Source organism: Rana temporaria, chromosome 2 (genome assembly GCF_905171775.1).
Source record: "Rana temporaria chromosome 2, aRanTem1.1, whole genome shotgun sequence".
Lineage (NCBI taxonomy): Eukaryota > Metazoa > Chordata > Amphibia > Anura > Ranidae > Rana > Rana temporaria.
In genome coordinates this window covers 122,750,002-122,777,821 of record NC_053490.1, presented here as the reverse complement: position 1 = coordinate 122,777,821, position 27,820 = coordinate 122,750,002, and the positions used below count along the sequence as shown (strand labels likewise).

Genomic DNA, 27,820 nt, shown 5'->3' with positions numbered 1-27,820 from the left:
AAAAAAAGCTCCAGAACTTTTTTGAGCTCCAGGCATTTGGCTTCAGGCGACTTGAAGTGGAGATGTGAACCAAATCCGTAGATCATAATTGATTTCTTTTTCTCCTTCAGCGTTTTGGAGCTTCAAGATTCAAGCTACAAAATGCTGAGGTGTGAATGGGACCTAACACTCCTTCAATGGGGCTTTATAAAGTGCACAATCTCAATTGTGCTACATCTACAACCATAAGTGTTTAGTGAAAATAACATTGGCTGAAAGTGAATTACATCATATAACGTAAAAACTATAATAAAGCGCTCAACGTGATTTATGTGCAAAAAAATGTCCGTCTAAAAAGCTGGATATCAATCCGTATCAAAACCAGAATGTTCCATGGTACAGGCAAAAAAATCACAGTTCATAAGTCCACATTGATGGTCTCTTTCCAAAGTGCTTAAATAATATCACTGGTGATGGTTAAGTGAAATTCCACACGTGGCCCCCTCAGATCCACACTCACCGGAAAGATGTACCCCTGCAGGGGTGAAAAGCATCACACTAGAGTCAACTCTTATCCAGAGTCTCCGCCTCCGCGGTAGATCCAGTAATAGGGTACATTTCACATAGGGATGGGTGGAATGTAAGTCCGAAAAAACACATTTATTAAAATAAACGTTTTAAAAATGCACTCCCAATGGTGCTGCAGGGTCAGGGTACTACCTGGCTCAGCAAACTTCAATTGATAAATCAAAGGAGATGGGGTGGAAAACTGTTGGTCAGACAGTGACTTTATCATCAGATGCAGTCACTGTTTGGATATTCAGACAGCTGTGAGCACTGCAGCTATCTGAATCCAACAGTCATCAGGGACACTATTCCCTCAATGCACATTATTTAGTGTGGTTAGAGGAATCTACGAGTGCTCTTTCACACGAGCATCAATAAAAACAGGTGGCGGAGCTGCAGTTTTACCACCCACTTCAATTCTAACAATACAGCTGGATGGGGCCGAACACATATTTCAAACTCGCCCTTTTAGAACAACCGTAATGTCAACATTTTGATCACAGTTACTGTGCATTTTTTTTAAATACAAAATCGCCCAGGGAATAATAAAAACAAAAAAGACTTTCATGGGGTTGGGAAAATTGCCTCCTGAATGCCTGACAGCCGCTGCTATACTGCCCTCTGCCATCTACTGCAGATCACATTTCAGATTGCTGTAGGCATTGCTGCCCATGTGAAAGAGCCCTTAGAGACAAATCTATGCATAAATGGCTAGGATTACTTATGGTAGATTTTTGTGCAGAATCCACAAAAAAACATCTCAAACTGGCCATAACCAGCTTAATTGCTTTTTTCTGCATTACAAAAAAATTGGCAGCATATCCATCATCAAACAACACAGGCAGCTTCTCTGGAGAAAATAAAATAGAGAGAAAAAAAATAGCCTGTTCTGCGCAAACTACGCAGCTCAAGTCCTTCTCTAATGGAGAAATAGATTTAAGGCCTGGTTCAAACCTATGCAAGTTGCAGTTTGTAGATTCCAGGTGCATTTTGCATTTTTCAATACATGTTTTTGATCCATTGATGTCTATGGAACCAAAAACCAGAAAATAGTCCCTGGCCCTTTCCATAAAATGCACAGATGTGAACTACATCCATAGGAAACCATGTTATATGGACTGTAGTGTGTTTCTGCAAAACTGAAAACACACTAAAAAATGCATAGGCCTAAAGCCCTGTACACACGGGCCAGAATCTCGTCAGGAAAAAAACGTTTTTCCTGACGAGATTCTTGGCAAGAATCTTTTGCTGCCCGAATGTACAGACACTCCATTCAAAAGAACCGCGGTTCTTTTGAATGGCAAGAACACGGTGACGTCAGCGTGTACGATGAGCATGCGCTCGTCACATTCGATGTTGCCGCCGCTGCACCCGACCTATGCCTAGGAAGCTACCGCGCATGCATCAAAGTCATTTCGAGCATGCGTGGGTTCCCGCGGCGACAGGTAAGTATACACACTCGGGATTCTCGGCAGGCAAACACTGCGGAGAATCACAACGAGAAAATAGAGAGCAGGTTCTCTATTTTTCTCATCAAGATTTAAGGCAGTTTTCTTGATGAGAAACCTGAAAGCCTCGTACACACGCACGGTATACGCGGCAAGAAAGCTCTGCCAGCAGTTTTCTTGCTGGTTCTTGCCAAATAAACCGAGCGTGTGTACGAGGCTTTAGTCTAACATCACAAAACCAAAGCTTTTTCCACCCACACTCTCAGCTTACGATGGGCTCCCAAGTGCTAAAACACCTGTAAAGGATAACCAAAGTAGTGGTGTAATGACACCTGATAAGAACAGATTTTTAAAAGCATACATTATCCTTTCATCACTGACCGGCTTTCTCAGGGTTTTCTCCGACAATGGTTACTCTAATTATTAACATATATGTAAACCCTAACTATGAACTTCTCTTACGGCTTCATTGTGGTCTGTTAAATATACCATTGAAAGCATTGTGTTATATTTGTTCACTAAAGGCAATAAAAAAGCCCACTGATCCTACTAGAAATCCAGTGAGCTCACAACTTCCTATAGAATCTGCATTGTTTTCTCAAGCAGTATTCTCAGCCCTGCTGATGAGTTTAGCCCAGTGGACTACAGAACACCTTCCCCTATGTTATAGAGGTCATCAGAAGGTTTTCTGTAGTGCCAACACACTTCCAGTCCCAGGAAGACCATGCTACTCCTTCATAAATACATTGTAGTGAGTGAGTATTGCTATCCTAGGAGAGAAAACATGTTACTGTAGCTAGATACTGTACATTTTACCAGTAGTATTTGGGTTTAGATACACTTTTTAAAAGTGAATTATGGGATTTTGCTTTTTTTAAAGGATAACACTTACCTAGGTGAATGCAGCTTTGGTCAAATGCTGCATCTGTCCCCTGGTGCCTCTAAGACTGAGAACTGAGCGATCAAACACCACTGATCGCTCTGTTCTCACAGCTTCCTGAGCAAAGAGCTGGTGAATGTCAGTCACCAGCTCTCTGCTCTGTCCCCTCCTCGCTCACTGGAGCGCTGGGCTGTGGATGGGGCGGGAGCGGGCCAGCTCAGGCTCTGTCTTGCTATGCATTTTAGCTCATTATGCCCTTTTCTTGCAGGGTTTTTCAGAAAGGGTTTACTTCCTCTTTAAGCAGTTAAATAAATCCAGTAGTGCTTTACTAATGTAGTATAAAAAATGATAATAAACCACACTCATAACCTCATAATCACTATATGTAAAATGATCCGAAAACCCTAAGATAATGTTGTCCAGACAGGTTATCATAAGCCAAAAGGCATTAAGTCAATTATCTATGCATTTCCTGCCAGTATATGGCATTATAACCTATTTTAAATATCACATTTTCTTAGTTGGCAAAATGCTGAGTCCATTTGTATATTTAATACTTGCATAAAAGTTAATGTGATCATTTTATTTTACAGTCTGCACTAAAGAACAAACTCTCATTGGCCCAAAAAAGCTAAGCCAGGAAACCTTTACCATGGATACATACTTATCTTAAATTTTAAGTTCTTTTCGCAAATGTGTTTGCAGTCATTAAGTAGTAAAATTGTAGAAAAGAAACACAGGGAAGACATGCACACTGCATGCAAGTGCAAAAGAGTTCAACACCGTGCTGGTACAGATTCCACTTTCATTGACCCCAGAATGCCTCAGCTATCAATATATTGCAGTTACAAGTCCATAGATGTGGTGGCTGCATTTGTTTCCTTTTTTTAGCCTTCTTTTTCTTTGTTTTCACCTGGCGATTCTGCCAGTAACTAACTTGTAGACATAAGATAACAGCGTTCATTCTACCTTCTGTATCAGGACAACAGGAACAAGATAGGACTACAGATACCCCTCCCCTTCTATTGTTGGAGATAGCTAAAACAATGTAATTGAGCACAGGAAGGTTGGCTCACAGAATATCTTAAAATATCAACAGGTATTTTTTTTTACTTCTCAAACAGATATGACAAAAGACTTTTAATAGTATATTTGAAGAGGAGCTCCAGTCGTTTCTATGTTTATTAAAAGTCAGCAGCTACAAAAATTATAGCTGCTGACTTTTAATAAACATACACTCATCTGTCCCAGGATCCAGCGATGTGCTTACCCGAGCACGTCTCTCTCTTCTCTCGTCGGCGCCGGCATTTCAACTGTGGGCACCCGGCTGTAAAAGCTTGCGGCTTCACAGCCGGGTGCGCACTGTGTGTCCTGAATGGTCCGGCAGTCATTTGGGACCTGTGACGTGTCCCAGGTGACTGCAGGGAGGGATGGGGAGAGAAGTTCCGCTCAAGTGGGGGTGGGTACCTGTTAAACCTAGGTAGCGACTCCCCCCAAAAAAAAAAATTACTTGCCAAAAGTAGCGGGGGGCAGGGGGGGGGGGGTGGGGTGTTACTTAAAGCAGAACTTCCTCTTTTGGGTGGTGCTCCGCTTTAATAGACCAAAAGTTACCAAATAAGGCTGGGTTCACACTACGATTTTCCCGTCCGTCAGCCGCATACGATTTATATGAAAAAACTTATGCGGCTGAAACGGACGTAAACGTATGGAACCGCACATATGTGCGTTTTCCATTGACATTAATGTTAAAAAAAAACGTATGCGTTTGCCATACTATTTAAAAAACGGCCGCAAAACCTTGGTTGAACATGGTTTTGCGTACGTTTAAAAAACGTTTTGCCAGCAAATCGTACGCACCCGGATTCATCTGAGTGCATACGATTTGCAATGCATTGTCTATCTATACGTTTTCCCGTCCGGGCCCGTACGTTTTCAATACTGAAATCGTATGCGGCTGACGGACGGGAAAGTCGTAGTGTGAACCCAGCCTAAGAGCAGTTTATTATAAGGGTTGACATACACTTTATATCAGTGCTTGGTATGGATTATCTTCCTATAGATATACAAAAGACAAATCAAACTGTATGCTGACAGGGTAAGGGTATAAAATCTTAAAGCACAACTCCAAGTCCTCTGGTTTTAGCCGTACCTTAGATCACCCCCTCAGCCAAATTATACCCTGACAATGTATAATTATAATGCAGCCAGGCTGCATATTCAGTATTAAATCTCAGTTTCTTTTACTCTTTATTTTAGGTAAGTGCTGCATCAATGGTTAAAATGCCCTTGATGCACCAATCTAGGCTCTGTCACAAAAAGCAGCGACTCAGCTCTCCCGTAGTTAAATACCCCTCCTTACCCAAGCAGTGTATCACTTGTGAGCTTCTCTGTTTATAAGTGCATTGATTCCAAGATCTGGGTCCCCAAAAGCATGCAAAAAAGGTGTCCAAAGGACCCCATACCAACTCAGTGTACAGTGCTCTAGTTTATTTATATATATATATGTGGGCACTTTATTAGGTACACCTGTTCAATTGCTTGGTAACACAAATTGCTAATCGGCCAATCACATGGCAGCAACTCCATGCATTTAGCATGCTAGACGCGGTGAAGACCTGCTGAAGTTCAAACCGGGAAGAAGAAAAGTAAAATGTAAGAGGTTTCATCCGACTAGGGCTCTTACACACGTTTACGGATTAAAAAGGGACATACATTGACCCCTATGAGATTGCGGGTGTCAGCGGATGAACATCTGCTGACACCCAAACTCATCCAGGTACGCAATCCTCCGATTCTGCAGATGGAGGAAAACCCTATTTTTCCATCCGTCTGCGGATCAGATTGGGTGAACACAATGTGCGGGGACCGCCCTGAAATCCGCCGACTCAGGAGGGATCAGTGGAGCGATCCCCGCTGAGCAAGCAGAGGTTCACAGGGCGGATCATCGTGGATCTGTCCCGTGTGAAAGAGCTCTTAGAGTATAACGGAGGGATACAGAATTCTAAAGATCCTACAATATATTATAAAGGAGTGATACAGAAAGTCAAACAGCCTATGACACCTGTAGGTAAAAGTTAAAGGATGTGACTGAGCATAGGTAGAATGCATGGAATGTGGTTTTATTGTTTGGGGGAACTTACCTGCTGGTTCTTCAAGTTTCAGTTAGTAATTAATGGAAGGGTTAAGGTTAAAAATACAAGGAAGTAATACATCGCAAAATCAGCTTTACCTTTGCTGTCGATATGACTGACCTGTAGTAAGCTTTCTCTGTGAAGGAGACTTCCATTTTGTAGCCTGTTCAGCTCCTAGAAAATCAGCACTCCGGCATCTCCCTGACCTTTCTCATCATACTAGCAGTAATAATGCAGCTACTACTGAAGAGATGTCATCAGAACAGAGAGCTGTCATTTTAGTTGTATAATGTTCTGGCAGCTCTCTTCTACTCAGAAAAGATATGTGTGTGCCAAAGTCTTGCCTCCATCCACACCAGATTTCGGCAGCCGCGCTCACCGGAAACAGGACGTGAGACTCTCCCTTTATATTATATTAAGCAAAGTCTTGCTTATTATTATTATTATTATTATTATTATTACTACTATTTTCTATTTTTTTTATCAGTTAAGATTCTTTTTACAACAATTTTTATTCTTTTTATAATATTTTATAATTGATTATTGTTCTTTTTTCTAGTATGCAGTGGCTTATATAGACAGAGAGAATATTACAATTTAGTGGGTGATGCTACTCTGCAAGCTCTTCATTTATAGTGGCAAATGCTGTAATTTGTCTTAAAGCGGAGTTCCGGCCACAATTTTACTTTTTAAATATAAATACCCCTGTAATACACAAGCTTAATGTATTCTAGTAAAGTTAGTCTGTAAACTAAGGTCCGTTTTGTTAGGTTGTTACAGCATTTAGACACTTTATAAAATAGAAATTGACTGGGTCCATCTTAAGTGTGGGCATCATGAAGCCAGACTGTATGACTTCCTGGATTTCAGCCTTGCAGATCTCGCACATGCTCAGTGCTGCACAAGCAGTGTCAGATCAGGTTTCAGCACCTGTGCTGTCCAAGTCACATGATTCTTTGAGACTGGGGAGTGCACAGACTCCTGGAAAGTTACACCCACTACATTCCCAGGAGTCTGTGCGGTGTAGGTTAGGAAGCATTAAGCACCTAGGTGCAGGAAGTGGGGAGATTAACTATTCTGCCTAGCAACAACACTTTGAAGGCATCTAAAAAATAAAAAAAATTTCGTAAAGGACTAATGACATTTTTTTTAAACTACTGATGTAATGTTATATTTATGGGTGGAACTCCACTTTAACTTTCTAACCCAGTCACTTGATATCTTTATTTTTTGCCTAAAGTGAGGGTCAAAGAAAATTCAAAAGGATCCCATTTATAGGTAATGGCAATGATTCAGAGGAAGTACTAGCTAGATTAAGGCCTGATTCACACCTATGCAGGTTTCAGTTTGCATTATACAGGTGCATTTTGCATTTTTCAATACACGGTTTTGAACTATTGAAGTCTATGAAGCCAAAAAAAAAAAAAATAGTCCCTGGCCCTTTCCATAAAATGCACAGATGTGAACTACATCCATAGGACTATGGACTATGTTATATGGACTGTAGTGTGTTTCTGCAAAACTGAAAACGCACTAAAAAATGCATAGGTGTGAACCAGGCCTTAAGGAATATAACTATCTCTGACTTTAGAAAATATGTATTTGTCATTTTTCTTAAAAATATATTCCAGGCCCATTAACCACTTCGTTACCGGGCCTATTTTGGCACTTTTCTCCTTTATGTAAAAATCTAAAATTTTTTGCTAGAAAATTAATCAGAACCCCCAGACATGATATATATATTTTTTAGCAGACACCCTAGGGAATAAAATGGCGGTCATTGCAACTTTTTTTCTCGCATGGTATTTGCGCAATAATTTTTCAAACGCCTTTTTTTAGGGAAAAAAACAGTTTCATGAATAAAAAAATAACAAAACAGTAAAGTTAGCCCAATTTTTTTGTATAATGTGAAAGACGATGTTACGCCGAGTAAATAGATACCTAACATGTCACGCTTTAAAATTGCGCACACTCATGGAATGGCGCCAAACTTCGGTACTTAAAAATCTCCATAGGCAACACTTTAATTTTTTTTGCAGGTTACTATTTTTGAGTTACAGAGTAGGTCTAGTGCTAGAATTGTTGCACACGCTCTAACGCACGCGATGATACCTCACATGTGGGGTTTGAACGGTGTTTACATATGTGGGCGGGACTTGCATGCGCGTTCGCTTCTGCACGCGAGCGACCGGGACAGGGGCGTTTTAAAATTTTTTTTTTATTATTTTCATTTTTTTTTTTACTTCATTTTTTTATTTTTACACTTTTTTTGACATTTTTTTTTTTTATCACTTTTATTCCTATTACAAGGAATGTAAACATCCCTTGTAATAGGAATCAGTGTGACAGGTCCTCTTTATGGAGAGGACTTATTGACCCCACATCTCTCCTACAGGCTTACAAGCATGAAATCGGTGAAAAAAATGTCACCGATTACATGCCGACAGCCGCGATAGCGGCTTTGTTTACTTCCGGGTACCGGGCGTGACGTCATAACGTCGCGCCTGGCCCTCCGATGGTCATAGAGATGACTGTGACCGTCTGGTCACCAGTCATCTCTATGGTTCACCAACGAGCGCCGGCCGATTCGCTCTCCGGGCCCCCGATGGCACGGGAGAGCCCGGAGAAGCATCGGATGGCGGCGGGAGGGGGGGAGACGTCCCCTCCCGCTGCCTAGAAGAACGATCGAGCGGCGGAAACGCCGCTTTGATCGTTCTTCTGGTGCACAGAATCGCCAGCTGAAGACGGCGATATCTGAATGATGCCTGCAGCTGCAGGCATCATTCAGATATCACCGCTCAAAGTGGAGGACGTCCCAGGACGTCCTACGGATCTGAAGTGGTTAAAGTATAGAAATGTCTATGAAAGAATCAGTACAAGAGGGCTTTGAGATACATTTATTTCTTGACACAGTTCTAATAGTTTTGACATGATGAATCCGAAGTATACAACTTGTGCAGACTGCTTAGCAGCACAAGGGCATTTTAGGACTTAAAGGATAACACTAAAATCTCTACATCTACTATCTTACACAAACCTATCTAACCCAGTAAAGAGGAAATCATTATACATACCTTTTTTTGAAGCCGATCTGGTTCGGTTTCCAGTGGCGGAAACTGCAGAGGACACAGCCAACACAGGCTGTGAAATGAATGAGGAGTGACGTCACCCATAGAGTTACTATGGATATTCCATTGTCGGCTGCCTCAGCTGATCACATGTTAAAGGGCCTGGATCGGCCCTTTACTCCGGTCTGTGATCTGCCGAGTCTCATTGACTCAGTGATCACAGAGCGTGAAGGCAGCTTATGCACAGGAGGATGTTGCATAACGACCTTGCAGCAAATTTGGCTATAGTATGGGCGTGAAGGACTTTTCACTGCCCTGCCAACGCAGGGCAGGGAACAGCGGCTTGGCTTGGGCACCCCCATGGCAAGCTGGTTGCCTTGAGGGCAGTTGGCAGGAGGGAGGGGCCAGGAGCACCGGTGGGGAACCCAAGAAGTGGAGGATCAGGGCTGCTTTGTGCAACACCACTAAACAGAGCAGGTAAGTATGACATGTTTTTTTAATTTGCAAGCAAAAGAAAAAAAAAGCCTTTATTATCACTTTAAGAGCCCTTTTACACTGGAAACGCCTATAGCGGAGCGTTAAAATAGCGGTAAAACACCGCTTTTTTTCCTGCGATTTTACCACGTTTTTACAGCGTTTTCAATTCATTTAAATGGAGGGGGCGTTTTTGGAGCGTTTTATGAGCGTTTTAATAGCGCTATTTTTACCGTGAAAACGTGGCAAAAACACTGCAAAAACGCACCAGTGTGAAAGGGCTCTAAGAGCTTCTAAGACCTAATTTAGACAGTTGTTGTGGAACTGTGTGTATTAGTATGCCCTCAGCTCGAAGGGTTGGAGAGCCATAGACTGCCTTGGTTTAGTGATTTTCTGACATTTGTGTTATTGCTATATAGTAGCAATGTTACCACATTTAATCTTTAGGATCTTTTCTTGCATTACAATGTACACATTGTTTTATTATTATTACCTGCCAAACTTCAAGATCCTCCTCTTCCTGTGTTGCACAGAGGTGGAGTCTGCAAGTTGTGCAAGAACTGGTGGGGAGCATTGAGAAAACCAGTCATCCAGTACACTGTCAGCTTGGTTCACCAGTCCCCTGTACAGGAATGCTGCCACAAGAACTTTTAGGAGACATATTTTGCTGAATAATTAGGGATCCAAGAAACCGGAGATATCTTAAAGTGATGGAAAACGCTATATTTTTTTTTTCTTTGTTTTTTTTTTTTTTAAATAACAAACGTGTTATACTTACCTCTTCTGTGCAGTGGTTTTGCACAGAGCAGCCTGAATCCTCCTCTCCTCTTCTCTGGTCCCACGCCTGCGCTCCTGGCTCCTTCCTCCTGCCAGGTGCCCCCAAAGCAAGCAGCCTGCTCTGGGGGTACCCAGGCAGGCACGCTCCTGATCAGCGGCTCTGTGTGTCCATTCACAGACAGAACCGCGGTGCAGCCGCACCCCCTCCCTCTCCTGATTGGCTCACTGGTTGTGATCGACAGCAGCGGAAGTCAATGGCTCCCCCTGCTGCCAAAAGCCAATCAGGTGTGCGAGTCCTGGGAGAGACAAGGCTCTCTTGTACAACGCTGGATCGAGAGGGGGCTCAGGTAACTATTGGGGGGGGGGGGGCTAGGGGGGCTGCGGCACACAGAAGTTTTTTTTCATCTTCTTCTTGTATAGAATGCATGAAGGTAAAAAAACCTTGTGCCTTTACAAGCACTTTAACGAATGCATTAAGGCAAACATGTTTAGGCTTTAGAACCACTTTAGAGAGAAAGTCTTAAAGTAAAGTTGGGAAACCAAGTAAAAAAGTCTTCTCAGTGAACAATTTTAAAGGGGTTTTAAAGGTTTGTTTTTTATTTTCTAAATAGGTTCCTTTAAGGTAGTGCATTGTTGGTTCACTTACCTTTTCCTTCCATTTCTCTTCTAAATGTTTTTTTTCTTTTGTCTGAATTTCTCGCTTCCTGTTTCTCCTCAGTAAGCTTCCCCCCATCATTGAGCCATTCTGGCTGGGATGATAGTCAGCCAGAACAGCTTACTGAGGAGGAACAGAAAGTGAGAAATTCAGACAAAGAAAACCAAAGAAAAAAAACATTTAGAAGGGGAATCAAACGAAAAGGTAAGTGAACCAACAATGCACTAGCTTAAAGGAACCTATTTAGAAAATAAAAAACAAACCTTTACAACCCCTTTAACTAAAAAAAACACACCGATGCTACACTACAGTGTAATGATACTAGTTAATTGTCTAATGAGGAGATAGAGACAAGAGAAGATACAAAGCTAAAACAAGATATAGTAATGTCACTTGTCTGGCAATTTACCTGCGACAAAGGTGTTTGCCTGGAGTTCCACTGTAAGCAATGCTTTCTCTCTAGTGAATTTCTAGGGTTAAATGTCTATATTAATTGCTCGTGTTCTGTTTTGTTTAAGGTTCCCTGTGTGGCCCAGAATGGCAAACTGCGGAGTGAACACAAAGAACAAAGTCACAGTTAATAAGCCAGTTTGGGAATTTCTTAACAAAGAGACTCCATCCAAACTAAACCGTCTGAGAGAAGACAGTGGAGTTCGTATTCTCATTGACGGTGAAACATCGGAGATTTATGTGTTACGATTGTCTGTTGACAGCCATGTTCCAGCAAATGCGATCTCTCTGGCTAGAAAAGCTCTAAAATCTTTGCTCAAAGACACTGAGAAAGAGTTGAAAAAATCCTACAAGCAGCACCAGCTGTCGGGTTTTTTGGCTTACACAGATAAGAACAGCGACCATACAGGTGAAACGCACAGCCGTAATACTTATGGTAGAACTCTACCAACGTTCAGTGGTCGAGGAATGATACTTGGAAGTTCTAGCGGGGGAGCTAGCAGCAGCCATGGGGGCTCTCGTGACCATAGAAGAGAAGAGGCAGAAGATGACCGAGAAAACCAGTGTCCCATTTGTCTGGGTGAAATCCAAAATATAAAGACGTTGGAGAAGTGCCAGCATTCGTTCTGTGAGGATTGTATCACCAGAGCTCTCCAGGTGAAGAAAGCCTGTCCTATGTGTGGCCGGTTCTATGGGCAACTAGTGGGAAACCAACCTGAAAATGGCAGGATGTTGGTATCCAAGGACTCTGGGCTATTGCTTCCTGGCTACGAGAAGTATGGGACTGTTATCATCCAGTATGTCTTCCCACCAGGCATCCAAGGGGTAAGGAAATGCAGCAGCTATACAGATTGCAGTACCGTCATTTTTGTCAAAGTTTTAGTACAGTGATCTCTCCTGCTGTTCCATTGTGTTCTGACAGGTGGATGATGCACGGTACAGGTCATTTATTTAGTCTCTCAATAGGTGGCTCACACATGGGCTTTTTATTGGCTAGATTAGGGCATTTTTTGTTTGTATGTAGACTACTTTTGGTCCTGCAGGATAATCTGCCACATTTTCCTGAAAGGGCGGTATAATTGTATCTGTTTGTCACTAGGGGGTTGATTTACTAAAACGTTAGAGTGCAAAATCTGGTGTAGCTCTGCATAGAAACCAATCCGCTTCCAGTTTTTTTTTGTTTTTTTGTTAAAGCTTAATTGAACAAGCTGAAGTTACAAGCTGATTGGCTACCATCCATGTACAGCTGCAGATTCTAAGTGCTCCAGTTTTAGTAAATCAAACCCTTACCATTTAGATTCCAAACTCACAGGTTCTTAAATCTTAGATCTACTGAGGTCAGTCCTAAAGCTGATCCCCAAGGAAAAGGGAACTTGCACTGCAAGTATTAAATGCCTGTTTAAGCCTAGGGTAACAGTAAAAGGACTTTTAAGCCCTATACACACGGCCGAGAATCCCGTCAGGAAAAAAACTTTGGTTTTCCTGACGGGATTCCTGGCAAGCTTGGCTTGGCAAGCCGTGCATACAGACGGCCATTCAAAAGAACCACCGTTCTTTTGAATGGCAAGAACGCAGTGACGTCATTGACTACGACAAGCTAGCGCTCGTCACATTCGATGCCATCGCTGCCATCTTGCTACACTCCACATTATCGTTGTATGCTACCGCGTATGCGTCATAGTCGTATCGAGCATGCGCGGGTTTACCATGGACAGGTAAGCATACAGACGACCGGTTTTCTCGGGAATGCCGGGAATCCCTACGAGAAAATGGAGAGCCAGGTTTTATTTTTTCCAGTTGGGAAAATGACTAGGGAGCATACACACAGCCGGGCCAAATGCCCTTTGAGGGCAACCATAATGCTTGATGTGGCCCATGATAAAATAGAGTTTGACACCCCTGCCATATGAGCAGTGTTGCTCATCTTCCTTTAAAAAAAGTAATTTAGTTACAGTTACAAATTACTGTATTTATTGGCGTATAACACTCACTTTTTTACCCTGAAAATAGAGGGTAAACTGTGCCTGCATGTTATACGCAGGGGGCTGTGGAAAGTTTTTTTCCTGAAACTTCCCTCCTAAAGTTAGGGTGCGTGTTATACGCCTGTGCGTGTTATACGCCGATTAAATACGGTACTTGTCCGAAAAAGTAATTGAGTTAGTGACTCAGTTACTTCATAGGCAAAATAACTAGTTACTCGGCAAAGTAACTGAGATTTTTTTTTTGAAGTTGAAGTCGGAGAGCACCACAGAACAGAACTGATAGTTCTTGTAAAGCTTAAAAGACTCTTTTTAAGCTAATTACAAGCAATATCAGGCAGTCAGTCAGCTCAGCCAGTAGCACAAAGTTCATATTTCGCCACACCAGGCCTAAGGCCCCATACACACGGGAGGATTTATCCGCGGATACGGTCCAGCGGACCGTTTTCGCGGATAAATCCTCTCGAGGATTTCAGCAGATTTGAATGCGATGGAGTGTACTCACCATCGCACTGAAATCCGCGCCGAAATCCTCTGGCGATGACGTGTCGCGCCGTCGCCGCGATTATGACGCGGCAACGTGCGCGACGCTGTCATATAAGGAATTCCACATATGCGTCGAATCATTACGACGCATGCGGGGGATCCCTTCGGACGGATGGATCCGGTGAGTCTATACAGACCAGCGGATCCATCCGTTGGGATGGATTCCAGCAGATGGATTTGTTTGGCATGTCAGCAAATATTCGATCTGCTGGAATCCATCCCAGGGGATAAATATCCGCGGAAACAGATCCGCTGGAGTGTACACACCATAGGATCTATCCGCTGAAACCCATTTGCTGGGATTTTTCAGCGGATGGATTCTATGGTGTGTACGGGGCCTTAGGCCTTAGTAAGGCCTTAGGCCTGGTGTGGCGAAATATGAACTTTGTGCTACTGGCTGAGCTGACTGACTGCTGATATTGCTTGTAGTTAGCTTAAAAGACTCCAATTATCTGTCTATAAATATATAACAGGCTGTTATATAGACAGATAATTGGAGTCTTTCAAGCTTTACAAGCAATATCAGGCAGTCAGTCAGCTCAGCCAGTAGCACTAGCGGCACAAAGTTCATATAATTTCGCCAACACCAGGCCTAAGGCCTTAGACTAGGCTGCTCCCCCCCCCCCCTCCCAATCCGATGCTTGGCTCCTCACCTGGTTCTGGCTGCGCAGGGGCCTGTCTCTGCTTGCGCTCTAGCCTCTCAGTCAGACTCAGGACGGAGTAAGGAGGAGGTGTCCTGGTCCCCGGAGTCCAGACCGCCGACCGGTGGTGGAGCGGAGCCTCCGCGGGGGACGGACGGGTCACGGGGGAGATGTCGGCAGCTGACTGTCGGCTGCAGGACTGGTAGTGAGAGTGAGTGACTCACTCAGTCAGGTGACAGGTCACAGGTGAGAGGACTGGAGTTGACCGCCAGACTCCCTCGGGCCTCTTCGACACTCCAGACACGAGCCGAGCGACACTGCAGGCGGCCGCGGGCGGGAGACTCCAGGCGCGTGCATGCGCCAGCGCCACCCACCCACGACGAGTCTGGAGTCCGACACACGACCCGCCGGCGACGAATTGAATCAGACAAGAAGATGATGTGCATGACCCTCACCCAATCACAAACAAATTGTTTGTGATTGGGTGAGGGTCATGCACATCATCTTTTTGTCTGATTCGATTCGTCGCCGGCGGGTCATGTGTCGGACTCCGGAATCGAAACAATCCACTGGCCGGCTCAGCTCCATCCTGCCGGCCCTGACAGTTAGTCACAGACGTGATGAAGACGACCCCAGAGTCTGCTCGGACTGTGCCCCCACCCGCGCGCTCAATGTAACTCGGTAACGCCGCCAATGTAATGGGAACGGCGTTGCCGATAGGGTAAAAGTAATCTGGTAGATTACTAATTACCCTCTGGAGGCCAATCGTTACTTACAACACTGCATATGAGTAATGAGTGGAGGATCTTTGGAAATGACCAGAATAATACAGTAAACTTCTGCAGAAGTGATTTTTATTTCATAGGAACAGGAAGTGATCCTTTCACTGTTCACATTCAGCAAACATGGTATGATGCACCAGTTGTACTTTGAACTCTGATTTATGACAAAGTTTGTTGAGGAGCGTTAATAACCTCTCTTGTTCTGTGCTATGAACTTTTGGACTATGAAATTTAAATATTTCCTCTGTCTGCCTAAGGCTTGCCTTTCCTCTGCTGACTTGTTAAGTAAAACACATTTTAAATAATAATTACCTAATCGATTGAAATCAAGAAAAATCTCCTTTGAGAATGGTCTAATGATACTTGTGTGAGTCCATTACTTCTTATAGGTGACATGCATACCTTTTCCTAAATACAAATGACTTTCCTCCCGTTTCCTCGCCACGTTAATAAACAATTTCTTCCAACTACCTCTAATCCATCTTTAAAGCTTAGCTGGAGCGCACAGACTATTTATTCAGTTACACAATGGGACATTTTATATACACCTCAACAGTAATCCATCCCAAGGAACCTATAATGTGCTTTGTGGCTTATTGCCACTAAGCTGTGACTCAAGAGTAATGGGACATACATAAGCCAAGAAAGGGATTACTCTGTATTGTATATGAAAAATGTTTGTTTGATACTGTAAAATAAGCACCCACTTCATAATATCCTGGTAATAAAACTGAAGTGTTTAGTATTTAAGAGTAAATTCTGCTTAAGAATCATACTAGTCTAAAAATAAATTGTCTGTGTGACCTATAGCAGCCAGTCAATGGAGCTGATGAATGAAAACTGCAGCAAACTGCTCGACTTTGTTGCAGTTTTCATAAATCATTTGTTGTTTTGCTTCTTAAAAGTGGTTGGTGAATACATACCTGCAGTTTAGAGATTAGTACAAACAAATGGCAACTACCTCAACCTATAACTAAGCCACTGTAGCAAGACGCACATGGAAGGGCAACGCACATCAAAAACAAGCAAAATTTCCCAGTTCACTTACCAGCTAGCCTGCAACAAATCCAAATTGACCTTGTCTAACAGGTCATGTTAAAAACAAGGGGTCTAGTCACACACATTTGCAAACGTGGGTAAGCCGTAGTGGCCACGTCAAGGCACCCCAATGTACTGCGATCCTAGCTCTATAATTTTGAGTCTCCCAAATTGCAGCAAATATATAGCAATGGATAGATTAAGAGCAGGTTTGCCCGGAGGGAGCCCACCCCTCCTTAAGGTACAGGGATGCCCTGGATACCCAGCAAGGGCACAATAGCAGCTGAAGATATCCAGTGCATCCCCACACCAATTCACTAACTGTACAAACAAATGGCAACGACTAATAACTAGCCTTTGTAGCAAGAAGCACATGGAAGGGCAATGCACATCAAAGACAACCCTAATTTCCCAGCTCATTTACCAGCTAGCCTGCAACAAAACCAAATTGACCCTGTCTTAAAGCGTAACTCTACCCTAAAGTGGAACTCCCGCTGATCGGAACCCTCCCCCCTCCGGTGTCACGTTTGACACCTTTCAGGGGGAGGGGGGTGGGGGGTGCAGATACCTGTCTAAAGACAGATATTTGCACCCACTTCCGGCCACACAGTCTCGGGTAAACTGCGGGCATGACGTCTGCTCCCAGAACACTCGGCTCCCAGAACACTCGGCTTCCTGGTTCACTCGACACTCTGGGAGTGGGGGGGCAGCAGAGTGACGAGCGATCGCTCGTCCTCTGCTGCGGACGGCGCTGGACTCCAGGACAGGTAAGTGTCCTAATATTAAAAGTCAGCAGCTGCAGTATTTGTAGCTACTGGCTTTTAATATTTTTTTTTCAGCGGACATCCGCTTTAAGCCCCATACACACTATCCGTTTTCCTGCAGGTTGTTCTCTTCAGGTTTATCAAAACCATCTAATATGAGGTCAAACCTTAACAGTTTTAATTTGTATGCAATCAGGCAGGGCCTTGCACTACATGGTTTTGGTAAACCTGAAGAGAAAAACCTGCAGGAAAACTGATAGTTTGTATGGGGCTTAACAGTTTAGAGACTAGCCTTAACCCCTTCAATGGCAATTTTTTTGCCCACATGCTAAAATGCAAATTTTTTAAAATGGAAAGGTACATAAATCCCCAAACCATATTTACAGTACATAGTTTGTAAGGTTGAATAAAGATGTGTGTTTTTGACACAACCTATTTCAATATCCATGTACATTGTGTTCGCTAAGAAACTTGTATAATATTTTCTTGAATTTATCTAAACACCCTGCTGATACCACCAATAGGGATGAGCTCCAGCGTGTTTGCATCGTACACGCGCAGAGCCCGCCAGGAAGTCTACACGGCGCTGCGCTAATCACAGCCAGGGAGACATTTCCCGATCTCTGCAGCCAAGCATTGGGACAGTGTCTCCCTGGCTGTGATTAGCGCAGCGCCGTGCAGACTTCCTGGCGGGCTCTGCGCGTGTACGCTGAAGCTCATTCCTAACCACCAACTGTGGAAAGGAGTTCCACATTCTCACCACTCTAACAGTAAAGAACCCTTCGCACAGTTTAAGATTGATCTGCTTCTCATCCAACTGTATTGTGTGGTCATGTGTCTTCTTTAGAGACCTTATATTTGTTTTCACCCAATGTCGCCGTTGACACAGACAGCAGGACTTGCCCCTACCCCTTGCTCCTGTGTCACTCACTGAATTTCATTGACAGCAGTGGGAGCCAAAGACTCTTGCTGCTATCCATCTATCCAATGAAGTCCCAAGAGAGCAGCTGGAGCTGCTGGGCTCGTGCTGCTGGGCTCGTGCTCCTCGCTGGAACGATTGGGCTCAGGTAAGTAAAAGGGGGGCTCTGTCGGGGCAGCTGAAGCACAGAAGGTTTTTCACCTTAATGCATAGAATGCATTAAGGTGAAAGGCCGTGAAGGTTTACAACTCCTTTAAATACACTTTTGATATGGCAGGGAGCTCAGCCAAGACATGATTTCACCAAAATCAGATCCTTGCAGCAGAGGAAGTATCGTTGTTGGACATTATTTTAGAGTACTTTAACCACTTCAGCGATACTGCACTGCGTTGCTTTAACTGACAAGTGTGTGGTCGTGCGACACTGTACCCAAAAAATTCCTATTTTCCCCCATGAATAGAGCTTTCTTTTGGTGGTATTTGATCACCTCTGCGGTTTTAATTTTTTGCGTTATAAACAAAAAAATACTGACCATTTCGAAAAAATATTTTTGTTTTACTTTTATGTAAAAATCGAATTTTTTCATAAATTTAGGCCAATATGTATTCTACTACATGATTTTTTGGTAAAAGAAAAAATCCCAATAAGCATATATTGATTGGTTTATGCAAATGTTATAGCGTCTACAAACTATGGGATAGATTTATGGACTTTTTATTTTTTTTATCTTTTTTTTTCTAGTAATGGCGGCGATTGGTGATTTTTAGCAGGACATTGCGGCGGACAAATCTGACACTAAGGCCCCGTACACACGATAGAATCCATCCGCAGATAAATCCCAGCAAATGGATTTCTGCGGATAGATCCTATGGTGTGTACACGCCAGCGGATCTGTTTCCGCGGAGAAATCTCCTCTGGGATGGATTCCAGCAGATCGAATATTTGTTGTGCTGCACAACATATCCATCTGCTGGAATCCATTCCAACGGATGGATCCGCTCGTCTGTACAGACTTACCGGATCCATCCGTCCAAAGGGATTCCCCGCACGCGTCGTAATGATTTGACGCATGCGTGGAATTCCTTATATGACAGCGTCGCGCCCGTCGCCGCGTCATAATAGCGGCGACGGCGCGACACGTCATCGGCAGAGGATTTCAGCGCGGATTTCAATGCGATGGTGTGTACACGCCATCGCATAGAAATCCTCTGAAATCCTCTAGAGGATTTATCCGCGGATACGGTCCGCTGGACCGTATCTGCGGATAAATCCTCTCGTGTGTATGGGGCCTAAGTGACACTTTTTGAGGACCAGTGACAACAATACAGTGAACAGTGCTAAAAAAAATGCACAGTCACTGCACTAATGACACTGGCAGGGAATGGGTTAACATCAGGGACGAAATGTGTTCCCTGGGAGTGCTTTCTTACTGAAGAAAGACAGAGATCCATGTTCCTGCTTTTTAGATACACAAGATCTCTGTCTTTGTTACTAGCAGAACGGCGATCTGCCTTGTTTACATAGACAGAGTGCCGTTCTGCCTCTTTCCGAATGATCACAGACATCCTGCTGTGTCCAATCACAGCGGGAGCGGGGCTCCAGCATCGTGCTTGTGTGCCCCAGAGCCAAATAAAGGAATTGAGCAGTTTATGTATGTGGGGCGGGCTTAAGCGATTAAATTGTAACTCTAGCCAGTGTTTTGGCTGTCTGTGGCACTCAGGAAAATTTCCTTACACTTTCTGTATGGTCACTGTTGGTCTGTCAGTCACCAGACAGGAAGTGAGGGGATATCTTCCCAAAAACGCAAACAACAAGAATACAGTCTCTTCACAATATGCAAAATGTTACAGAAATGTGGCTGATTTTCCTAAAGAATGTTTTTATTTTTATGTTTTGGGAAGAGGAGATTATTTGTGATGCATTTTAACCGGTATTAGAAAAATGACAACAGGAATTTGGCTGCTGATGCAGTTTCTTTACTTTTACATTCATGACCTTCTATACATTGTAAAGGACAGTTAATGAGCCTTTGCATTTGTATTTTTTTTTTTTAAAGCACTTACTGAAAGTCTTCCCTTCTTCATGTGGTACAATTTGTTAAATCCTACAGCAATTTTTGTGTCTGGTTTCTTCTTAGCTAAATTTTCTTTAGCATATGTGAATGTTGTGGTGACTCTTGATCGATTTGCAGTCAAATAACTGGCGGGGGGACCTACCTAATGATGTGCTTTATCGCACGCTAAAGGCTTTTCCCTTTTTTATGCCAACAGATAAAATAAACCAGATTTGTATTCTAACCTTGGGCCATATTCTGAGAGAAGTTACGATGGAGTATCTCAGGATACTCCATCGTATCTCTCTTTTTTGGCCCGTGTATCTATGCAACTGATTCTTAGAATCATTTTCGCATAGATACACTTAAGATCCGCCATGTGTAAGTCATTTACACTGTCGGATCTTAAATGTAATTACGCCGCCCGCCGCTAGATGGCATTTACGTGAAGGTCTCATTTGTTTATGCAAATGAGCCTGCTACGCCGATTCCCGAACGATTTTGCGTCGCGTACCCGTCGCTAACGTCGTTTGCGTAAGCAGAAACTTACTCCTGCTATATGAGGAGTAAGTTTCCGCATGTCCCACGTAGGCCATGTTACGGATAGCGTCGGGTCCGCGTCGTGTTTTTCCGTCGGCTACGTCGTTTCCCTAAGTCGTTCTTGAATACGACTTTACGTCAATGACGCACACGTCGGCGTCATTGACGTTTTCCGCCGAGAACTGGAGCATGCGCACTGGGCTTTTTTAAGCCCGTCGCATGCGCAGTTACTTAGAATCGGGGGCGCACTTAATTTGAATAGAAGCCGCCCCCTTGAAGATACGCGTGGCTACGCCGGGCCATTTACACTCCGCCGCCCCAAACTACGGAGCAAGTGTTTGGGGAATACAGCACTTGCTCCTGTAGTTTGGGGCGGCGGAGTGTAAATGCCTTACGCGCCGCCCGCGCACATTTACAGAGAATATGGGCCCATGCATTTATATGAGTGTTAAAGCATGTTATATACTTCTGACCTTTGTTCTGTATTTCTTTGCAGACCGAACACCCGAATCCTGGTGTTAGGTATCCAGGAACAACTCGTGTAGCTTACTTACCTGATTGCCCTGAGGGGAACAAAGTTCTGGCGCTATTTAGGAAAGCCTTTGATCAACGTTTGACCTTCACCATTGGGACTTCAATGACCACAGGACGACCTAACGTTATAACGTGGAATGACATTCACCATAAAACTAATTGCACCGGAGGACCACAACTGTAAGAGACTTTCTGTTGTCATTAAAATTTTTGCTCACTTGTGGTATATTCTCATGTGATTTACTTAAGAACTAAAGCCAGACTTGCCCAAGGTGGTCTAGTGTGGCCATTGCACATTCTATGGACAGATTATTATTCTTTGTTAGGTGAAAACAGTCAGACCAGGGGAAGAGCTTGCGATCACATTAAGATTTTTTAGATTTCTTTACCACTGATTAGTAATTTCCTGTATAGAAAATAGATGTCAGTGGCTGAGGGGTAACTAGAACCTTCAGGGCCCCGGCATAAGAAACCATGAAGGGCCCCCCTTTCCCTCTGAGCCTGGAGGATGAAACCCAGGGCCTGGTTGCAAGTAAACTTGTGACCCTTGTTGTTTGCCACTAGTGTCTGTAAAAATAATATAACAAAAATAAAAAAAATACCTTTTTTTTTTTTTTACAATTTAAAAAAAAAAATACAATTGTTTTGGAGCCCCATTGGGGGGCTTTGTTGAAATATCGGGAGTCTAAACAGACTTCTTATGTTTCACCTTTGAGACAAAAAAAGGAGATTGAGAATAGGTAAAGTTGATCCGAGGTAAATCCGATTGCCTCTTGGGGATCAGGAAGGAATTTTTTTCCCCTGCTGTAGCAAATTGGATCATGCTCTGCTGGGGTTTTTTTTGCCTTCCTCTGGATCAACTGTGGGTATGGAGTTGGGTGTATGGGATTGTACTATGTTTTTTATTTTGTTTGTTTATTTTTTTGTGGTTGAATTGGATGGACTTGTGTCTTTTTTCAACTTGACTAACTATGTAACAACCACCCCCCACCATTTTTGACTCGCAGCTGCTTGACGCCTGCGGGAGGTGAGAGAAGAAGCAGGCTTTCAGTGGCTGCAGGAGGAAAATGGAGGGGAATCGGTTTCTCAGTATGCCACCGCTCCTGTCCAGGTGCACAGGGGAGCCCTACGGACCCCCTGGAGCATGGGGCCGGGTCGCAATTTCGACCCCTAATAGTTACACCCTTGATCAGCGGCAAAGAGATGGGGCCATACGGCTGGTTTGCCCCCTGCTACCAGTTTCTGAGACATTATAAAGACTTCGCCCTGGTCTATAAGTCTGGTACTTGAAGACTACTTGATTGCCTTTAGAAGCTGTCAGATCATGTCTACAGATAGCTTAAACTAGTTTTAATTTGAACAAGAATATTTTTTTTTTAAATGCTATCATGTTTTCCCAGGAGAGAGCAGTTAGAAGCAGTGATCAAATAGCCGGTTTTAATGTTTACTTAAATCCACCGCAATGATACATGGTGGGCAGCACTGATTTTGTCAGACCATTAACTAAATCATAATACAGGGCTTCCTCCAGTCCATAAAATGAAACCCTATATTGCATTGTATCACAAATGAAAAGCTTATTTGATTATGCAAGAACAAAATTGCTTTCATGGGAGATGATAAATGGATTTTTATGGCCTTGATATGACTGTGCTTTATTACAACATTCATTCTGGATCTCAGCTCACATCTATGGCAGAGAATTTACCAGTCTAGAGAGGGAAAAGCCATGTTTTGTGCCCAAGATGAAAATGTAATCTTTTTGCTCACGTTAGAATAAAGTAACTGCCATGATTCTGACATTTAAAGTAGCAGCAAATGTATTGTCATTAATCAAATGGATTTTATTTATCAAAGCTTGGACAAGGCAGTGCAGAAGAAGCACAGTGATCATATTCCAGTACCTAGTATGAGATCATAGTTTCAATTGAAAAAGCTCCCTGCTTGATGTTGCTGAGAAATAGTAATAGGGCTAGATCAGGGATATGCAATTAGCGGACCTCCAGCTGTTGCAGAACTACAAGTCCCATTAGGCATAGCAAGACTCTGACAGACATAAGCATGTCACCTAGAGGCAGAGGCATGATGGGACTTGTAGTTTTGCAACAGCTGGAGGTCCGCTAATTGCATATCCCTGGGCTAGATCATCATGGAGCATACTTCTTACATGTGTTTGTCAGTAAATCGAAAACTCCAGACAATAGTTAAGGTTGTAAGTTCACCTTTTCACAAAAAAAAAAAGGTGAACTAACACACTACACCTCCCCCAGCCCTACCTCTACCTCTGTGGGTGAATAACTATCACTGTCCATGCAGACGGTGCAGCAGTCCAAGTCCAGATATTTGAAAGTCCTGCTCTTAACCCAGGTTCACACTGAGCTGCGGGAATGAAGCCGTGCGAGTTCAGCTGTCAGTCCCGATTTCGGCAGCAATTTCACAGACATCTGTGTGGGTCTCTGCACAGATGTCAATGGAAATCGCAAATCCGAAATCACAAAAAGTAGTACAGAAACTACTTTTTTAAATCGGCGAGGCGCCGCAAATGCAGCATCGTGCTGATTAGGATGGTGCTATTGCCGGCAATTGCCGCCGATTTGACATGTCAAATCGCATGTCAAAACGCACCAATGTGAACCAGGGCTTATTCCCTTTATTTCCTTAGGGCTTTTCATTTTTTTGTGAAAAGGTGAGCTTATGCTTTAAACAGATGTGAAATGCATATTGGGGTAAATTTACTAAAACTGGAGTGCAAAATGTATTGCAGCTGTGTATGGTAGCCAACCAGCTTCTAGCTTCAGCTTGTAAAAAGCAAATGACAATAAAACCTGGGAGCTGATTGGTTTCTGCAAAATGATTTTTCTTTTTCTTTATTCCTCAGATTTACACATACCTGCCAAATGGCATAGTGCGGCTAAAGGGCTTTATTTTTTCTACCACATTTAAAAGGCTTGTAAAGGCAGAAGGTGTTTTATCGTAATACATTCTATGCATTAGGATAAAAAAAACTTCTGTGTGCAGCAGCCCCATCTCTATCCAGCAATTTCCACGAGGCCCTCGGGCTTCCGGGACTCTGCCTCCTGAGACGTAGCAGCGGCACCATGGGCTGTTAAAGTCTGTGAACCGTGATTTATATAAAATTGCAGCTATATACCGATTAACAATCAGCACTCATGTGACCCGCTGTCTCTCTGTCCTCCTCCCCTCCTGACTGATATCAGCTCGAGATCCTTGGCTCTGCCCGCTGCAGCTGTCAGGCGGAGAGAGGAGAGAGCTGGCGTGTCATGAGAGGTGCCGATTGGTGCTCTGTAAATGGGCATATAGCTGCATTTGTTTTATAAAGCATAGTCACAGGGGGACATTACATGAATCAACTGAGAGGATAGTGTAAATGTAACCTTAATTTGAGCAGCAGGAGGAGAGGGGGCGGGCGTGGACACAGAGCTGACAGGCAGGGAAGGGAGGGGGGAGGAGAGAGCAGATGACGGAGGCACGTAAACTAACCACTGCTCGGCAGCCATGATATACCGTGGTCAGTTTACAAAGGGGAGGGCAGAAACTGACAGGATCAGTCAGGTATTTCAGGTGAAACAGGGGGCCAAATGAGACGGCACAAGCACTGTGCTCTATAACATGCTTTAAAGAAACAGGATCTTTTTTTTTTTTTTTTTGGTTAACAAACACTTTAACTTTTTTTTTTTAAAACGCATGTTTTTTTTTGTGAATGAGTTATTTTTAGGCAAAAGTTCATGTGAATTGACTCCTGGATTCAGAAAACTAATTAGAAGTGAGGCATTGAAATGCCTTACCATTGATCTGACTCCACCAGAGCTCCTTTGTTGAGCTGTCTTTGAGTTCTTTTGAAACACAATTTTAGGAAGTGCTAATGCAGGGCAGGAAACAATGCCTCCATGCTGAGGTCAAAAACTCCTTTATTTGAGATTTATATAACTTTTCTGGGAAATCGGATTAGTTGGGTCTTCACAGGACTTCACATCAGGAATTTTGAATCTTGTAAGTCAGTCTGCGTCCTGCAGCCGCCTTCCCCAAAAATTGAGCTAGACGTCCTGGGCAGAGTTGGGAATTCTTAGCCTAGAAATCCACAATCCCAAAATGTGATGTTCCCATTAAAGCTTGTTATCAGGAACCATTGAGCATTACACTACAGATAAAAAAAAAAAAAAAAGCTCTGGGTAAGTAAGCTGCATTGCATTTTTAGTTTGATTGGAGTTGTTGCTATGCTGTTCTGCATTTGCATGTATTTAACTTATGTTCTATATTTGATTTCAGATTTGGTTACCCTGACCCCACCTACTTACTGAGAGTCCAGGAGGAGCTGCGAGCCAAAGGCATCACTTCTGACTAGAGGGGGAATATTGTGCTGTATACAGGCACTGAGAAATTGGGATGGAAATAAACAATTCCCATAGAAGAAAAGCCGCCTTTGTTTCACTTTTCTTATTGTTCTCCCATTTTAGCTCCTTTGCCGATCTCACTTTTCTTGGAAACTGCAATGGGGATAGGAACTTTGACCCCACACTGGAGACTTTTCAAAGTTCTGAAAAACTTGTTAAACGTTAACTGTTCAATGAAGGTTTGCCTTAATGGTGAATTGGGAGATGATTCGACAGTTCTTATGAGACACTAAAGTATAAGAAAGAGACTTCTAGAGACATTGAGTTACCCATGGGCGGCTTAGTTTTAGCTGGCCATCCAGTCAGTAGTCATCGTGTCTGATTCCCCTGGAGAAGAAAATTGTTTGTTATCTTACAGAGCAGTCCAGGCCTTGCAGTTTACCTGGAATTCTATTTTAGGAGCTTTGTAGTTGAAAAGCCTCTAGAAAGGACCAACCTGTCAGCATCAGTGCATAATGTTTTCTGCTGGCCCGTTACCTTAGTCACACCTATAATTGCCTATTAGATGTTGCAGCACAGCACAAGGCGGTGCAATTTTTGGTTATGTTCTACTTTTCTTTTATTCTTTTTTTTTTCTCCTTCTTTCTGCTTTTTATTATTTTATTTGAAACATTGATGGGATTCATGGATATCTTCTTTAAATCCATACAATTGAGCTTTATTTTTTGCAGCGAAAAATTCAGATTGTATATTTGATATTGGCAGGAGGCATGCTATAATTCAGTCTGAAAACTAAGAGAAGACATCTATCTAGAAATGACCTATAATGCCATATGTTATGTATGTGTACAGGGTGTCTTCATCTGAGGTTTGTAGGGCAGTTGATGAAGAGAGCAGGGGAGATTGTATCTGAGCTTTTAACCTAAAGAACAGGTAAATGTTAAAGTTTTTAAATATTGTAAAAAGCCAGTAATGCTACAAACAAAATTCCATGCATTTGCCCAAACCTTGATATTCAGTATTTTACGTACATTAGCTTTAAAGGTAAGTGAATTTTGTGATCTATGTAATAAGATGTTTTAGCCTGGCAGAGGCCAGTTGCGTGTCCTTCATCTCCATTACAGAATGAAAAGTCACACACACATATGTACACTCTTGAAAATGATTTATTCTTCTGTATAAATTAACACCAAAACTTCTGCTAAAGCTGGAGAGAGGGCAGATTTCATTTACCAAATAGCTGATGCCCAGTTGTGAAATGCTGTCCACCCGATAGTATTATTGGCTGTTTGGGTTTGGACTATTATGGAGATTGTGTTTTCCTCTAAAATGCTGTTACTGTTGACCCATAATTGTGGTAAACATGTTATATACAATATAATTATCGCCTATTAGACTCTGTTATAGTTCAGTTTTTGTGGTTGAATACCTTCTGATTCCCAAATGAATGCTGAACTCCCAGCTGAAGATTGACATTAAAAACAAGCAGCCACCAACTACACTGCTCTAAATTTCTTGCATACCTAGCATCACCTAGCTGATTCCTGACACCGTTGCTATGCAGTTCTTCCATTTCTGTGTCCCTTTAGGATAGGCAGGAAAATAACACTCACTGCTTGAGTATATAACGTTCTCCTCTCTGTGCACAAAGTTAGAATTTCAAGACCAGCTTGGATAAAAGGTCATCACTTCTAAGAACACTAGCAAAAGTAGCTTACACATTATAGATGGCATAGCTCATGACTGAAAATAGGCTGACATGTTAAATGTGTAGCCCAAACTATAGAAATTCATATGGGTGTGCCAGACCAAAACAGGGATGAGAGAGTCCAAGATCATTTTAAGGGTACTTTCACACTGAGGTGCTTGGCGGTAAAGCGCCGCTATTTGTAGCAGTGTTTTATCGTTGTGTTTGCCACGATTTTTGGGTGCTAGCGAGGAGATTTTAACCCTCGCTATCGGCCGAAAAAGGGTTAAACCCGTCTGCAAAAAAGCCACTTTGCAGCGTTTTGCGGGTGGTTTGGAGGCCCTACCCCATTGATTTCAATGGGCAGGGGCGCTATAGGAGCAGTATTTTTATTGCTCCTACCGTGCCTCAAAGACGCGGCTGGCAAAGATGCGGGGCAACACCATGCTTCCATCACCAGGGCTACAAGATCAAACATTAGAAAAAGTCATAATGATAAAAAAAAAAAAATGTCAAGACGTGCATGAGTAATGTAACAAATATACGTAAGTTATGT

At 43.0% G+C, this 27,820-nt stretch overlaps 1 protein-coding gene across 7 annotated transcripts in view; it reads left to right on the top strand.

The window, feature by feature from the left end:
- DTX3 (deltex E3 ubiquitin ligase 3) overlaps positions 1-27,074 on the top strand; it is a 155,002-nt gene extending 127,928 nt beyond the window's left edge. For 6 of the 7 annotated variants that reach the window (XM_040340899.1, XM_040340898.1, XM_040340897.1 and 3 more), the window contains 3 exons: positions 11,498-12,254; positions 21,188-21,405; positions 25,513-27,074. In XM_040340899.1, coding sequence (XP_040196833.1) covers positions 11,517-12,254; positions 21,188-21,405; positions 25,513-25,588 — 1,032 coding nt within the window. In that variant the 5' untranslated portion in view covers positions 11,498-11,516 and the 3' untranslated portion in view covers positions 25,589-27,074. Of the gene's footprint in view, positions 1-6,158; positions 6,397-11,497; positions 12,255-21,187; positions 21,406-25,512 lie in introns of those variants that run through there. The other variant, XM_040340894.1, reaches the window with a different exon arrangement.
- Positions 27,075-27,820: the final 746 nt, after the last annotated feature.